The 18,332-nt window shown below is 36.0% G+C and overlaps 1 protein-coding gene across 2 annotated transcripts in view; it reads left to right on the top strand.

Moving 5' to 3' along the window:
• Positions 1-18,332, top strand: part of ssh (Protein phosphatase Slingshot) — an 80,131-nt gene that overhangs the window by 47,492 nt on the left and 14,307 nt on the right. Inside the window, exons 1-2 of one of the 2 annotated variants that reach the window (XM_067264599.1) lie at positions 16,253-16,422; positions 16,850-16,917. In XM_067264599.1, the coding sequence (XP_067120700.1) occupies positions 16,288-16,422; positions 16,850-16,917 (203 nt within the window). In that variant the 5' untranslated portion in view covers positions 16,253-16,287. Of the gene's footprint in view, positions 1-16,252; positions 16,423-16,849; positions 16,918-18,332 lie in introns of those variants that run through there. The other variant, XM_067264600.1, reaches the window with a different exon arrangement.

Here is an 18,332-nt window from a genome sequence, read left to right as displayed (position 1 = left end):
TTATTCCACAAACAACACTTGAACTTATCAAACAACAGGTTGCTGATCAAATACATCAACAGACAGAAACATCTAACATTAATGAAGATCATGTAACCTGTCAGGATAATCCAGCAACAAGCATTGATAATAATACACATACAACAATTACCACTAATGATACTCAGACACTTCCTCCTCCATCACTGATAACATAGACATGGATTTAGTTAATACGCTCTCACTTATATTTCAGGAAACACTCACTAAATATACAGGCACAGATCCCACACAACGACCACGAATACCAAAAATCAACACGTCAAAAGAAGTAGGAAAAACACTAAATTATGTAAACACTCACTTACTACCAGACTACATTCATTCAATTTCTACACTCGCAGACATTCATACATTAGTTTATGCTGGGGCAGTCACAGTAGTGACACACCATGGACTGAAAGTACAATCACAGACAAATACACAGAAAACAAAATTCTATCACAAGCCTGCCTGGCAGAGAAGAATAGAAATACAAATAAATAACATTAGACAGCAATTAGGCAGGCTGACACAATACACTAAAAACAACATAACACCCAAATTAAGGAATCAGCTCAAAAACATTTTCAAGAAAATAAAAACACACACAAAACACGAACATCACAACACACGCATTACAGAATACATCAATACACTAAAACAAAAACTTGCTGCCAAAGCACGTAGACTCAAACGATACAAAACATGTACACTACGAAAACAACAAAATAAATTATTTACAAACAATGAAAAACTCTTTTACAGACAAATTAATAACAAAGCAAACACTGATATACAGCACAGTGGCACACCAACAGAAGAAGAACTCACAACATATTGGTCTTCTCTTTGGTCCAGTGCTGTCACGCACAATGCTTATGCAGGCTGGATCGAGGAGGAGAACAGAAACTTGCACAACATACCAACTATGCCCTGTGCTGAAATAAACATACATGATTTCCAATACACTGTTAACAGAACACACAACTGGAAGACACCTGGTGTAGACAACATTCACAATTTCTGGTACAAAAAGTTTACATCACTGCACCAGAACTAGCTAAATACCTAACACACATCATCATCAATCCACAAGACATGCCAAATTTTCTTACTCAGGGCATCACCTACATGAAACCTAAAAACAACAATACCACAGACCCCACACAATACAGACCAATTACATGTCTTCTAACACTCTACAAATTATTGACATCCTGTATCGCAAACAAAATATACAAACATGTTGAAGAACACGACATTCTAACAGAACAACAAAAAGGTTGCCGTAGAAATCACAGGGGATGCAAAGAACAGTTACTCATAGATTCAGTCATTCTACGGCAAGCACACAAACAACACAGAAACATACACATGGCATATATAGACTACAGAAAAGCATTCGACAGTGTTCCACACAGTTGGCTGCTACATATTCTACACATGTACAAAATACATCCATCACTCATTGCATTCTTTCAAAACACTATGCAGCACTGGAGAACAACACTACATCTCAGGGTTAGTAACACTTGCATACAAACAAACCAAATTTTTATTAGGCGAGGAATTTTTCAAGGAGATTCCTTGAGTCCTCTCTGGTTCTGCTTAGCCCTGAACCCATTATCCAACATGTTAAACAACACGCAATATGGTTACAATATCAGACACGAAAAAACAACACAGTTTACACTGTCACATCTCATGTACATGGATGACATAAAACTTTATGCATCCACACAAAAACAACTTCATCAACTCCTACAAATCACACATTCATACACCAAGGACATACAAATGGAATTTGGCCTAGATAAATGCAAAACACTTCACATAGAAAAAGGAATCCTGAAGAAGGAAAATTTTGCACTTGGAAATGGAGACATTATTGAATCCATGGAAGAAGGCGAGTTCTACAAGTATTTAGGATTCCAACAGGCCAAACTAACAGAACATGCACAAATAAAGCAAAGATTAATTAAAGAATACCAAAGGAAAACAAGAACAACACTTACTAAGCATAAACATCATCATCCTAAATCCGCCACAGAAAGATTAACCCTTCCACGTAAAGATGGCGGACGTGGCCTGATTGACATAGTTAACCTTCACTACAAACAAATACAGTCACTGCGAGAGTTTTTCTACAAAAAACAAGAAACATCACAATTACATAAAGCAATAACTCTAGCAGACTCAAATAACACACCATTAAACTTACACTCACATCATATGGACACAACACAACATATAAAAAGCATAGACATCATTAAGCAATCGTAGGCTCGAAAGGCACTCCATGGCAGGCATCCTTATGATCTGGCCCAGGATTTTGTTGACAAAACTGCGTCAAACAGCTGGTTAGCTTGGGGATGCCTCTTTGGGGAGACGGAAGGATTCATGATTGCCATACAGGATCAGGTCATAAATACTAAAAACTACAGAAAACACATACTCAAAGATGCAACACTCACGAATGACACATGCAGAAAATGTCACGTCATGCCAGAAACTATACAACACATCACCTCTGGTTGCAAGCTCTTGGCACAGACATAATTAAGTAGCAAATATAATACACCAAGACCTTTCAAAGAAACACAAATTAGTAGACATCCACGAACCATACTACAAATACATTCCACAGACAGTATTGGAAAACAACACGCACAAAATGTACTATGACAGAGCCATAATCACAGATAAAACAATTTACCACAACAGACCAGACATCACACTCATTGACAAACACAATAAAATCACATACATTATAGACATATCCGTTCCAAACACTCACAATATACAAAACGCATGCACTGAAAAAATTAGCAAGTACACAGAACTCGCCCAGGAAATAAGGCATCTGTGGAGGATGGATAGGGTGCTTATTGTACCTGTTGTTCTCTCCTCTACAGGTGTCATACCACACACACTACACAAAAGCCTGGGCACATTACAATTGAATAGAAACACATACATCACACTACCAGAAGGCCACTATATCGAATACATGTCATATTGCGAGAAAATTCCTGAATACAGACCCACACACTGATACACTTTTTTAATTTCTGTTTTGGTTACTATGCCTTGACTTTGGTCCGGCATAGTACACAGCCACCGGTGTTAACTGAGTATATCTCACTTAACCCAACATAATAATAATAATAATAATCAGCGCAGAGCCCAAACGGTTAGGAGTTGAACATTGAAATTTGGTACACAGTTAGGGTATGTCACGAGAATGCACACTAAGAAGGGATTTTTCGAAATTCCTCTCCACGGGGGAGGGACGGGATTAAGTCTTAACACTTCCATCGTTGATGGAAGTGTTAAGAGAAAGTGATGTGCAAGACGCAGATGCAGTTTTTTTCATTTTTGTGGAAAATCGAAATATCTTTAGACCCACCTAAAAATTCTCTGATTAGTCTGGAAACAGGGGAACCCAACTCTTGCATTCTGTGAAAAGGTTGACTATAACGTAATAATCTTAATCTTCACTATCGTTACTTTTGCCCGAGCAACTCCGGGCCTATCTGCTAGTATATTAATAAATCTAAATTGAATTTTCATCTATATGACTTTTTGTCTGTTTGAGTATCACATGAGAATGACTGAACTGATTTCTGTACATATATTCAGGATAGTCCTGGGAAGAATATAGGCTACTTTTAAATTCACATTTCTGTTCGAGTATCACATGAGATCAGCTGACTCCTACTCAAACTACAGAATGTAATTAGGGTAAATTTTAATGTAAAATTGTTTTTTGGACTTATATCATAATTTTATTATAAGTACTGTACATATTTTTCCTGATTAGCAGATATGGAAATTCACATTTATAAAGTGTTATAATAGATTTTTTAATATGCATAAATTATTCTTTTTATTGAACCTTAAACTGTAATTATGTTGTTGTATTGTGAAGTTGTTTGCTTGGCTATTTTTGTTTTAATTTCTAATTATTCTCTTTACAGTTTGTTATTCTATTACTATTATTAATCATTATTATATCCATCATTTTTGTTTTATTATCATTTACTATACAATACCAGAGAGGTCAAATTGTTTCAATGTTGCTGTGACATTTTAATTTGTTTTGTAGCTTTTATTTTTGTTTAAAATCTCTTGGAAGTTTGTTACTATATCATTATTACATGGTATAATAATGTATTCATTATTTCATAACACATTTAAATTTTTTTATATGTTGAGAGTTTGAACTGTTGTTATTTGATTATGGTTTGAGGAGATTCAGATAACAAATTTATTTGAAAATATGTATTTTTTAATGTAATTTATAATGATTTAAATAGTGTATAATCATTGTAAATTATATATATATATATATATATATATGTACTTTTAATGCAATTTTTATATAATTTTTTTTATTATCTTAATAATAATATTACCTCTGTTATATGAAATATTTCAAATTAATTTTTGAATTATTTACGTCACATGGACAATGAAATTGTTAGACTAATTTCTTGAAATATTGATTATAAAACTAATTTGTTTTAAATTTGGCTATATGTTGGAATGGATTCTACAATTAAAATCCAGATCTGATTTTCATTAAAAGTTTAATTTGTTGCTGTAATTAACTCAATCAAATATTTATTATTTTGTAACACATTATCTCTTTGTTAAGAGTGTAACTTACTGAATTGCAGTTGTATATAATAATAGTTTCCAAAGAATTTGTAATATTACAACATTTCTCTTCTTTCAATTTATTAATTTAATTGTCATCAAAGTTTTTGAATGAATATCATTTTACGAAGGCTATTTTTTAAATAAGGTTCGTTTTTTAATAAGAAGAAAAATACTGTAAATATCGTTAAAATATATTTTTTTCTATATTCTACATACTTTTTGTTTAAACATTTGTCATACCGCTCAACAATTTTTTGAATTCCGACTTCAAAGAAATCTTCCGCCTGTCAAGAAGCCCAATCCACGACTGCAGTTTTCACTTCTTCTTCGTCATTGAAATGTTGACCACCAAGGAACTCCTTTAAGTATCGAAACAAGTGAAAATCACTGGATGCAAGGTCTGGACTGTGTGGATGATCGTATAGAGTCAAAACGATAAAGCACTGTTTAATCTTTTTGTTTTGTGATCGTCAGAAAGCAGTCTTGGAACGCACCGAGAAAACAATTTTCGATAATTCAGTTTCTCCGAAACAATGGTATACAAAACTGATCTTGAAATTTGTGGAAATTCAATTGATAACGTTGAAATCGTGAATCGTCGGTCCTCTCGAATTTTGTTATCCACATCACGAATCAAATCTTCAGAAATCAGAGAAGGTCGGCCAGGGCGTGGCTCATCATGCACATTAACTCGCCCATCCTTGAACATTCTTACCCATTTTCGAACTTTACTGTCACTCATAGCATTATCACCGTAAACTTCACAAATCTGATGGTGAATTTCCGCTGCTGCCAAGTTTCTTGCATTCAAGAATCGAATAACAGATCGTATCTCACAGTCGGCGGAAGACTCAATTTTCTTAAACATTTTAAACTTCTACAGCTCAGCATACAGACAGACGATATGGCTGCAAATGGCATCAAAACGCGCACCAAGCTCGCTCGGAGCAGAAGTGTATGCATACTGCCGTGATTGCGCATTATTCTCACTTTCATTCACAAACGGACCTTATTTAAAAAATAGCCCTCGTATATATATTTGTTTTTTTTTATGTTTGAACTTTATTTCTTCATCGAAAATAATAGAATGCAAAATTACACAAATGTATTGGAAAAATGCATTCTTATTATGATGATATTATCTATTAAATAATTAAACAATAAAAAAATCTTAAAATAACATATATGTTAGAATATTATATGCGTTATTTTTTATATTTTGTGATAATTAGCTTAATAAAAGATTTCTACAGTTTTGTTCTGTTACTATATCTCTCTCATCTAATTAAATTTGTAATATCTTAATGAAATTGTTTGTAATGGGCTGACACATAATTCTTAGAATTTGCTTTTATATTCATATGCAGACGCAAATAATTTTTATGTTTATTTTCTACTATTTTGTTTTTATAGTTAATCAAAAATTTAAATAGATAACTTGTATTTCAATAGCATAATTTAGAATTATGTTTTTTCTTAAATTTAATCAGTTCAATGTAATAAAAATAATTTAACATTCTGCTGAATTTAAGAAAGAAATAGTTAATGTTGTGAATAAAAACGACTGAAATACTGAAAAATTAACATAGTTCTATCATTATTTTTATCTTTACAATTTTATAGCAATACATAATCTACATGTCATTAGTTATTCTTCTTCATACCCTGTATTAGTTAAATGATCTCAAGCTTTAAACAAAATTCTACTTCTGTAATTATTAATATTTTGTTACATTGATGTAATTTAATTCTAATATAGGAACTGATTCTTGGAAATGAAATTCCCACATATAGCATTATATCAACATTCTAACAGCACTCAGTATTAATATAATTATCATTAGTCTAATTATTGACTTTAATAAATTATGTAATACCTATTTTTGTGCTTTAAGAATGTTCTCTTAATTATAAAATTTTATTTCCTTCTGGTGATAATTATATTACTAGCAATCTTTATCTGTATTTGGGATATTTTGAAAGTTTTTATAACCTACTGTTTAAAAATTCCAAATTTAATTTTGTATTGCTAATGATCTACTTATAAATATATAACTAAACCAGAAGTTTAATATATTCCAAGATAGGTTAATGAAAAATAAATGTACTGTACTTATTTATTTGTTTAAATGACTTTCGGTTTCTTCAAATTGCTAGGTTTTCTGAGAATATCCATGGATTCTTATCTTGTTACTCTGGTTTGAAGGGCAAAAATTAGGCATTTGTTTTTTTAATAAACAGTATATGTTATAGTTTGTAGCAGTTTGAATTTTGATATTATTTATTTTACTTGTATCATATTACAGATTACTATAAATAAAAAATTAAAAAACAAATAACAATGTAAATTAAAACATAGTTTAGAGAATTTGTTTAGTCTGTATTGTAGATAAAATTACAAAAATTTTTGTATGTAAATCTAAATTTTGTTGTAGTTCGTAGTAAAATTCTTTTGAGTAAACATGATTTGGATTATAAGAAAATTTACTCTTGTAATTTTTCTTAAAGATATAAAAAAATTAAAGCATCTTGCTGTTCTTTAAAATTAAAAAGAATGCTTCAAACTAGATTTATTACTAGGATTTTATATAATCTAAATGACAGAAAGTATGTGATGGATTGATGCAATTGAACTTTGGCAAATAAACTTTACAAATTAGAAAAACTCTTAAGACATGTTCCTTCAACGAGTTCATAAATGAAGGAAGAATATATAGGGTACTTATAAAGTCAAAGAACTTCATATTCTCTACCTTTTGTGTGCACCTTACAGTAGTCAAACCAGCCTTACTAGTATTCAGACAATATCTTCATGTACTAGAGTAACTTTTTTACTTCCCAAATCATTTTGTTTTAAAATTTTAATCATTTTCAAAAGGCAAGAAAGCAACATTTCAAATGCTGGCGTAAGAGTAAATCTGACAATTTTTTTAATATTGAATTAAATTTTTTACATTTAATATTGCATTATTTGTATAAGTTATTAAATATCATTTTATAGTTATATATGATATATAAATAAACTGTCTTCAGGGCATAGTTTATTTCATGTATAAACGTTGACATTCTCATTGTGTTGATGCTAGCTAGTAATGTCACTGGTTTCTAATTTGTTTTTAGTAGTAGATGTAGGAAATCGTTCAGAACTGTTATGGTTATTGTGATTTGTGAATAATTTTCTATTACCTTTTGTATCAATGTTATATAAAATACATATATATATCTAATATTGATAAATATAAATAAATTATTTATAAATGTTTTTATCAATATCTTTTCTCTTATTTTTAGATTCATTTTTTTAAATGAAGAAATTACAGATTTATATCATTCTTAACTTGTATACCTATCTGAGAATATATAAATAAGTATCTAAAAATAAATGTAACATATAAAACTGCATTAAACTTATCATAAAAACAAGTTCAATTTTAGTTTATCGGCTACAAACATTTTTTTCCCTCTCTAGTCTTGCTTTCATTAGTGTGTTTGAAAATAAAATATACTTAAGACAGCTATATTTGAAATTATAAACAAAAATTCATCATTACAACTAATGTGAAGTTATATTTAAAAAAGTTAGAGTATAGTTTTATGATTAATGATAGAATTATATTTATAAAGGTAAGGTACACTAACATTATCATGATCATAAAGAATATATAGATCTATGTTCACACCTATCAATGATTTATCAATCTGCCATATAATATCACATACAGCTTTTTATAGTTAAGGTTGGTATGGTGCTAATAAAAAGTGGTCAGGTGTCATTTGTGTTTCTTGGTAAGAGATTATACAGTCCATTAGCCTATCTGAAAACGTGTAGGTTAAGTTAACTCATATTTGACCATATATTCTGTTCAGAATTAAATTCTAGAAGTGTTTCAAATATTTAGAATCTGAGAAATTTCTTTTAAAAAGATGTTACTACAAAAAACCAAATCTGCTAATATGTAGTTTTCTAGTACTTAGTATGGTATTAATGTAATGAAGACAAGACCCATTTTTAGATCTTGAACTATTACAATTTAGGTCACAAGATCAAAATGTGTGTTTAACAAGCATAAAGTTTACTTTGTTATAGTGTAATTTGTTTGATACCTTTAAGTAGTTTAATTGGGCTTTAAGTCAAATTTTTCAATAAAACAATAAAGAAATGTTGCAGATCATTAAATTCACACACAAATCTTGAGTTTCTCACCTCTCTAACTTCACATTTATAGAAAATGTGCACACACAAGTGCTGTAAAAACATCATTTACAAGTATTTAATATGTTATACTTGTAAGTAATGTTCTTACAATTAATATCAAAAATAACAATTTAAACACGTTTGATGTGTGTGAAATTAAAACATAACAACATTAAATCCACTTATTTCATAATCATAAACTCTCTTATCAACCTGTTTTGGAACTATAATTGTTCCATTTTAAGATATACAATTAAAGTATTTACCATTAAAGTGTAAAAACAAAAATTATATATTTAATTAGTAAAAAATTAAATTAAAAAACTAATTTAGGAAGGCGGATACTTCACGTTTTAGTTAAATGCTTCGGTGAGAAAATATCTTGGAAATTCTGGAGTAACCTTGAACTCTGTTCACCTGTTAAATATAAATCCTACAAAACAATTAAGTTAATTAGATTATATTAATTTTCTAGATCGATTTATTAAACCAGATTTAAGATTATTTAGCATGTATATATATATATATATACTAATAAACTGGATGCGATTCATTTCAAATGTTATACTATCAGCATTCTGAAAATAGAACAAGTTTGGCAAGTGTGATTACCACCAACATGCAGTACATATAAAAGTGAAGTGTTTTTCTAATTTTGATTTTTGAATATTTTGTCTTAAAGCATGAATTTTCTCATTTGATGAATTACTTAATTTGTTAAATCAAGTTTACCATATATGACTTAAAAAATGATGTACTGTACTATACATTGAATTTTTTTGACAGTTTGTTCCAGTTTTATCTTGTTTATTTTTAAAATAATAATTTAGAATATTCGATTTGGCTATTGCTGCAGAAATATTATATAAAACATTTCTGCGGCAGTAGGAATTTGTTCCTATTTGTTAGGAAATGCCGTTGCACCATTTTTTTTCTTCCTCTGTTTAAAATGTTAATAGCCTTTAAATCAGGAAATAGGTAAATATCAGTTTTTAACATCAGTAGAAAATAAAATTTATCTTTTATGCTCGGTTGGGTTAGTTTCTACTCTTTTCTTTCCAAACCTTTTTTTTCCCCTTCTTTTATCTTCACAGATAATCAGTCAAGAAACAGGACTTTTAATAATGAGAAAATTGGATGAACTTTCCTTATTTAATGGTACACGGAATTAAATAATTGTCTAGATTATAAGAGATCAAACCGGAGCAGCCTTTATTTTTATTTATTTATTTTTTTGTCTTGAGATAAGTGTCATGTACTGGCAGCATGAATGACAGCTCTCTGTTGGCATTTTATTTCTCCATGTTTGTAGGTTGGACTGGCTGGATGTGCTTAGTTTGCAAAATAAGTGCGTGGGGATGATTCTATATTTATACATATTGTTCTTTTAAGTGGGTAGATTTGGTCGTCTGGCATGTACATATATTTATATATAGTATATATATGTATGTGTTTTTTTTAAAGGTGGGATTGTCTTATTAGGGCAGTGGAACTGTGTCATGTTTTTTAAAAGTTCTAGAAATGTTTATGCAAGAGGGAGGATAAGACTGGAGATGAATTTTAAAAAAAATCTGTAAAGTACCTGCCAAAATTTTAAAGTGTACAGTACTTGCTACAGATAAGTGGGGGAGATTGTTCTAGGTGATTATTTATTTATAATTTATTTTTTAATATAAATTCGCGGTGATGGACTGTTTGCTTATATAATTTATCTAGTCTTATCACATTATGAAATAAGATACAATGTTTGTTTCGCGAGTTAACACGATACTTCTGATGATATAATTTTATCCCCGTATATAGTAAAGCTAACGAGAGTGGGCGATACCATGTTATTTTATACATATATATATATATATACACACACACATTAGTGTTTTTATAGCATAACTGTGATAATTACAATCGCGTAAACGTTAAATAAAGTGTGTAATAACATCTGTCTTGACACAAAGAACATTTACACAAGATACGTTTACTTCCTGGCTGGTGGAAGTCGCACATCTTCCTATTTCCTGTTTGATATGATGTTACTCCCTCCCAATGACTCCAAAATTGGAAGAAAAATCACTTAAGCGTGATGTTTTTTTCGGTCGCTAGAAGTTTTTATTCGTTCCTTTTTCCCGAGTTATACGACTTTTATCAGATTTAAATACGAAAACTCGACCTTTTATGGCGCACAATTTTGTAGCCGTGTATAAATATAACAGTTAGGAATGTTATATAAATTTAAAAAGAATTCTGTAAGATAATGATCTTACAGAATTCTTTCGAGATGCAAACCGTATAGATGCATACCGAAATGTAGAAGCCCGTTAGACGAGAATTTGAAGGGAAGTCGTCACAGAAGTACTTGTTACTAAATTAGGAAAAATGCTTTATCGAAATAATCTCTTAACAAATTGCGTGATATTCGAGCGTAAAGACGTAAATGCAAACAATCTAAATCGGGTTCTTAACGTAGGACACACGTGTGAATTATGTAATTAGGTTACTCCCGTATACTTAAAACCTTGATTCGTGATGATGTAGAAAACAATATTAATGGGTTAGAAGTTATCATTAAGGTTTTTTTCGAGTCGTGTTTTTAATTACGAACCTAATAATATAGTTTTATTATTATTATTATGAGTTCGACTGGTTTTTCACGTATTCTGTTCGCATGACGTATTTTTCCACTCGCTGCTGCTGCTGCAGATTGCGGCTTCTGTATGTGATGACAATAGTTGCGAGGGAATTTCGACTGCAGTGTGTTGGCTCTTTGCCATCTTACTTATGTTAACGGTGGGATAACTAACTTAAGGTGTTGGGAGTCGAGTAGCATCGGTGGAGAGGATGAAAAATGTCATTTAAAAATTACTATCTAGCCAGTAGTTCGCGAAGGTTCTGTTTACAAAATTCGTGCTGCTCCAAAATACGATTTCGGGTGTTTTTTCCTTTTCCCTACGATTGCTGCCGATTAGTCGAACAGATGTTTTGGAAGTTTATTGGTTTTAGAATTTTGTTTAAAGAGAGATTCCAATTTATGATCCCTCTTCCTTTCAGAAAGGATTTAAAAAAATCGCGAAGATTCAGACTGCGATTTATTGTAAAGAATCGTTTCGATTATTTGTTTTTATAATCTACATTTAGAAAGCTCTCTTTTTGAATTCTTCTGTTGGAAATCGTTTGTTCTTTTTCATCTGTACGGAATCGTCACAGTAACTTGCCTTAAAGTGTCTCGCTTTCTACACTTTGTAGGAGATTCTAGTTGATAAAGATCATAAAAAAGAGGGCAATACAATATGGAATGGTGCATGACTCATAATGATTCATCCGTCTTTAGTTAACCGTGACTTAAATTAAATTGTATAAGTGTGTGATATAATTTCCATTAATTTAACCGCAACCTCGGGACTTCCCTCCCCCCTCTGTTTAGTCTGTTTTTATGAAATTCTTGTTACGAAAGAATTAATTTCGGTGGCGAAACACTGCAGAGATTTCTATCTTATAAATTGGTTTTTCTCTTATTTTCAAGTTTAGCTTCCCTGATCTTTGATTTTTCTGCAAGTTAATGTTTTATTTTCCACCCTGATGCATCATCAGATGAGAATCTTCGCGTTGGAGACATAGTTCGTCGGTCATAAAATTTAATTAAATATTATTACATAAATTATCTTCAATTCTCAATAATTGGTACTACATTTAACTCGAATATATGCGGCAGTTGAAATAAATTAAGTTGTTCTTTTGTTATTCAGCGATGGAATGAGATTTACACACGTTTTTATGCAAATTAATCCGCTCTTTGTGACGTTTTCGCATACGTTTCACTTTTGTCGAGACCTAAAATTCACGGTTTAACATTGGACGAGAGACACATTCGAAACGAAGGAACGAGAACAATTTTAAAATTAGGTCGTTCAGAGTAGTTGATCGCTAAGTACTTTCCGTCATTCTTAAATGTGTTTAAAATGATTGTAATGCTCTCACTCTTCTGTCTTAGTCGAGCGAATCAGTTTCGCTACCCATTCATCTGGCCGAATTTCACCTTCATTATTTTCAAAACCGTTACACCACGACCGATCTCGACAATCGTTCAGACAGATAAAAATCCAAGTCTTCAGACAATGGTAGACAATACCGGAGAAGTTTCCTCGTTTCAGGGTTATCCCAGGGCGTAGTCGGAGCGATCGCTTTTATATGAAGCGAATCTGAACCCTTAAGCGACTCCACCCCAACGACGAGACGATAAATTTGCACTGTCTTCCGCTCCTCTCGACCCTTCCGCGCTGTGTACTAAGTAGGAAATCTAATATTAGTGTTTATCCGAGATGGGTCAGTCTAGTTTATCAATCTTTTCGCCTCCTCTCGGAACTTCGTACCATACTAGAATGGGAGGGCCGAACGTGATGAAATTAAAGATAATAGCCGGAGGCCATCTTCTCCATTCACCCTTTTATAGTTCGACTACTTAAAGGGTAATTCTATAACAGCTCTGTCTTGGAAGTGTATTATGTATCGGATGCGTAGGCCCCTACGTAACAAACTCGTTCCGTGGGTGGTTACCCTCCAAAACTGGACAGTTCACTCGTCCGTAACAATTAACACGTAGTGCGGATTGCTTTTCTTTGTTTAATAAGTGTCATTATGATTTTCTAGGGGGCGGAGACTAGAAAATTGTGCAAAGAAGTCGATGCCCTCGACTGGCATTCGCTATCTGCTAATAAATAACCACGACTTCGCGCTTTAAGAACCTCCGGACCGACTGGTTTCGCGCGTTAGTGCCATCTAGTAACGCGTAACGTCATTACCGTAACATTTCTCGAAACGTTCCTAATGTCACGCCGTACGTAACTTTCTCGCTTTTAATAATACGCAAGAATTAATGAAGGTGTTTTTTTTTTTATTATTGCAATTCGTGAAAATTTCCCGAGGTGTGCCACAGTTGGAAGGACCTAATTCTCGAACTTAAACGGAATTAAATAGTTACAATTCCCCTGAGCTACATACACAATAAGCCTCGAGAACCACCGGAAGTGGAGTTTGCCCCAAAATTTGGATCCTTCGAGTTACGTAGTTCTCCGACGCGAAGAAAGTACGCGATTTCTGAACGTCTCGAACTTCCTTACTTTTGCTCGATTTATGTGAAAATTTGGGTCACCTCCAGTTTTGATATATAAATAATTTTACGAGTGCATCCGAGCCTTTTGTTGTGTTCATCCAAGTATGATTATTGTTTTCTTTTTTTTATTTTTCTTTTCTGACGGTTGCATGACCGGTCATGCCGGTCAACACGCTACGATCCGAAAGAAATCTAGTAATTAGCGATGCTCTTATTAGTCTCACCTAAATTGCAAATTTCTGACATAGATATTGACCTCGAGTGTATTATTTCTTTTTTCCCCCTTGGTCCATCCCATTAGCGCGTTTTTACCGATAATTAAAAGATGTTTGCGGTTGTTTGCAGAAGTGCAGCCTTTGTGCGAGGATTGAAAACGCGGATAGGTGCAGAGGTGGTAGTTAATTCCTATTAGAAACGTTTAGTTTTGTACAGGAGTGTACGGAAGAGTACAATAAGTTCATTCTCGTGTAGAATCGCAACCTCTTACGCGTTATCTCCAAATGTGACAATGTAGTGTTTTTGGAATCGCATCAAAAACCGAATTTGGCAATATTTTTTTCGTTACGATTTCTCGGTGTGACATTTTTAGTCTATTTTGGATCGACCATTCCGGTGTTTAGTCGAGTTCGCTCGTATTTGTTTCTGGCAAAATCTCTCTCTCTCGACCTAAATATCATAATCTCTTCCACTTCTTTTTTATTATTATTTTAATCGTGCCTTTGTTACGAAATGCGCTTACAGAACATTTCAATCATTACGTATTGCATTATTTACCATATTTTGGCTCATTAGAAACGTTTGGAACCTATTAAAGGCGTGGAAAACTACGATAAGTCGCTGAATCGGACTGCGTAGTGTGTTTATAAAAGCCTATTTTTTCGGTTAGGAAAACATCGAAACGATTGAATTCTGTTTACCGTGCGTAACCCAGTGTAAACTTTCATTTTCTGGCAATAATTCAGAGATTCGGTATCGGCTTTTTGTTCTGCTTTGAACGACGGGGACGAGCACCTTCGACACAAAAGCAATATCTTCGGTTCTCGCGCACGTTCCATTTTTTTGTTTCTCACCGGAAGTGACGCCGGTTTAGACACCGCTTTTAAACAAAACAAGCGAAGGTAAGAAGGTACTGCGGGAAAACAAAAGAGAAAAGAAAAAAAAAGAAGAAGGGGGAAAAAATGGAGCAGAACCGTCCCACTCTCTCCGTAACGGATGGCCGATTTTTACGTTAATTCGGGTAAAAACGGTTCGAGTAGTATTCCGAACTTTATTGTTTCGGGCCATTACGGTCGACGGTAACAAAGGAAAGAATAGATGATGGTGTTCGGCGTAGGCATGGCCGAGTTTACGTCGTCATTTTCGACGCTTTTAAGGGTTATCCGCCTAAGGAAAGGGATCGAACGAGCGACCGAAACGTGGGGGTGACAGATTCGAAATCCTACACTGGCCGCGACCTTCGACCCCCTCGCTACGTAAATAAATCCGTAGCGAATTATAAATAAATTCCAAGCTACCAGGTTACGTCGGAAAGGATAGTTTGCAGCTTTTGTTAAAAGGTGGTTGGGAGAAATCCTAACTGCGCACCTTTCGCAGGAAGTTTGATTCCTTAACCTTAATGCGACAGACCTTCATAATTCGCGCGTGACTAGAAAGAAAGAAATAAAGGGGAAAGCGACGTCGTCGATCGAACTAAATTTAGTTTGGAGGAAAGTGAACTACTGTTTATTATGATTTTAACAGTTTCTTTGTTGCTTTACACTCCATTCTATTTATAAACATTAATTTATAAGTTGCGCAAGATCCAGTCGTAAGTCGAAGTCTTCTAGGAATTCGGTTCTCTCCGCGTGGAAGTCTATCGCGACGCGACACTAAAAGAAAACCTGTTAGACGCGTGCGAAAACAATACAAAGACAAGACTGCGCGTGAATTGTTTGAAAAAAGAAGTGCCAACTCGCTGTCGGTTATCGTTCCGATTACGAAGATCTCACTTAGCTGGGATCTTCGCGTTTTAATTAGGAACCCAGGGGGGAGGATTTTGCGGCGGAGACGCAAATACAAAGGAGAAAGGCGGCGAGTGCGTGCCGATTCGGTAACGTCGACCTTCCAGTCAGAAAGGGAAGGACCCGGGTTCGACGCCGTCGGACGCTACCTCGGGAGGTGCCGCTCGAAAGGTGCCACCGGCCGAACGACGGCGCAGTCTCCGTGACGTCACGCCAGTACCGGTCCCGCGCGCCGGCGAAGAGCTTACCGTTAAACCCCGTTCGACCGCCGAGACGCGTCGACGGGAGGAGAATCGCGCGCCATGCTGATCGTTCTGACACCGAGCGCGCCGTCGTCTCCGTCCAAACGCCGCGCACCCCGATGGAAAAGGCGAAAGAGGAGCGTCGGTGCCCTTCCCCTCCGTTCCCTCAGGGACAGGAGGAAGTGCCGGACAAAGGTAAGAGGTCCCTTCCGTCTGTGGCCGGGGTCGCGAGTCGCGCCCGGTCCTCCGATTAATTAAATAATACGGGGTCGCGCGTCCCGAACGGCTGGAAATCCGTCGACCACCGACGGAAATTTCTGTCCGTTTTAGAATGGACTAATTCCGATCGACGGGTTTGGGGGCCAGCGAGTGGGCCGGGTCCGAGAGATAAGTTGCGGGAGGGAAGGGAGGAGAAGGGCCGACAAGGTGGAGGCCAAGCGCGAGAAACTTTCCCATGGTCGGACGAAAGAGACGGGAGAAGTCCGGAAAAGGAAGCGGTGTGTCGCGTGTCCGATATTCGGACCAAACTACGGCGGTAAAACGGGTGGTCTCCCTGTCCGTCGGAAGAAGGGACCGAGTGTCGGGCATTTAGCAAAAGTGATGGACGTTTGTCTCGTTGCAGGACGAGACCGAAGGATCAGACAACAAAGAGGAAGGAGAAGCGAAGAATTGCTCCGTGGTGCAACGAAGGTGAGTCCTCCGACGACGCGTTCCTTCCCGCTCCGTCGTCGTTGCTTCCCCCCCGTTTTTCTGCTCCCGAAACGACGACGCCGACGAGAGCGTAATACTTTTCTTACTCGCGTTTGTAATCGCTTCCGCCGCCGGATGGCGGGCTTTTGGCCTTCGATTCCGTCGTCTCCCTACCTTAATTAACTGTCGTTATTGTTTTTCTTCGCGCCGCGGCCCCGAGCGTGGGGGGATTCCGGAAGTTACTTCGATCCGCATTTTCTCGTTTTCCTCGGCCCGGATCGCGGCGTTTCGGGTCGTGTGCCGTAACGTCCGGGGTTAAGGACGAAATTGGCCGACGCGGGTGGAAAAACGTAACTAGATCGCGACCCGACGAATGTGGGTCGAATGGTTTCTTTCTTTCATTTATTAATAGACGAAATATCGACGGGATTTCTCGGTATTTTCTTCCGTTTACGCGGTATTTTCGGCGCCGCCGAGCGCCAGCGAAAGAGAGCGGATTAGCGCGCGCACTTCTCTTCGGCCCGCGAGGGGGCGGAAGTTCGGAGCCCGTAACGACGGGATGGGAAGAGAAAGTAAACCGGATCCTCCGCTCCCGGCCCCGATTTCGACGACACGGAAAACGACGGCCGCGTAACGAAAGGAAATTTCTGCGCCCGGGGTCGTCGACCCTCTCGCACGCCATCACGCGGCTTCGCGCTCTTCCTGCGTATGGCGGTGGGGAAGAATGGGAGGAGTAAAGTGCCCGAATCGAACGTGTGGTTTACGTACGAACGGAATTAAAAGACGGCACCGCATCGGGTCCGTCGTTCGCCGCTTTCGCGCGCCCAACCGGCGACGGAGGGTCTGCGACCGAGTTCTTTCCGCCGCCGACCGGTCCGACTTCCGGTCGCGTTGCCCGGGCGACCGCGTCGACGGTATTGGCAAACTCGGGGCGTGCCCGAAGGGCCGGATGTCCCCGGCATTTCTACCCGTTTTCCGGGAATTTCCAAGTAATCGATTCGTCGGCGATTAATCGAGACGGCCCCTCCCCTTCGACCGTCTTCCCATCGGGAAATCTATAAACGTCGGAGGGAGACGGGTCGATCCGTCTGCCGCCGACTTCCGGGTATCGATTCGGGTGTTAAAATTCCCGTCGATCTCTCCCCAACGGCTAGTAGTCCCATCGACGAGATCAGCCAATCACCTTGCGGATCGAAGTTTGTGGTGAGACCGAGTTACGTTTTATCCCGTAATTCGTCTCTAATGGAAAGTATTTAAATCTTCTTTCCGAAATGTCGATTGGAAAACCCTTGCCGATCGACGTTAATGCGTATCTACTCCTAAAGGTCGATTCGTATTAACAAAAAGAAATAATTTATGTTGGTTTGAAATAATAAAATACGTGAAAGATCGACGATTATAAGCAATTTTGAAAG

Source organism: Centruroides vittatus, unplaced genomic scaffold, assembly GCF_030686945.1.
Source record: "Centruroides vittatus isolate TY-2023 unplaced genomic scaffold, ASM3068694v2 contig_19, whole genome shotgun sequence".
Classification (NCBI taxonomy): domain Eukaryota; kingdom Metazoa; phylum Arthropoda; class Arachnida; order Scorpiones; family Buthidae; genus Centruroides; species Centruroides vittatus.
The sequence above is the reverse complement of the archived record's forward strand: the minus strand, read 5'-3'. Positions and strand labels throughout refer to the sequence as shown.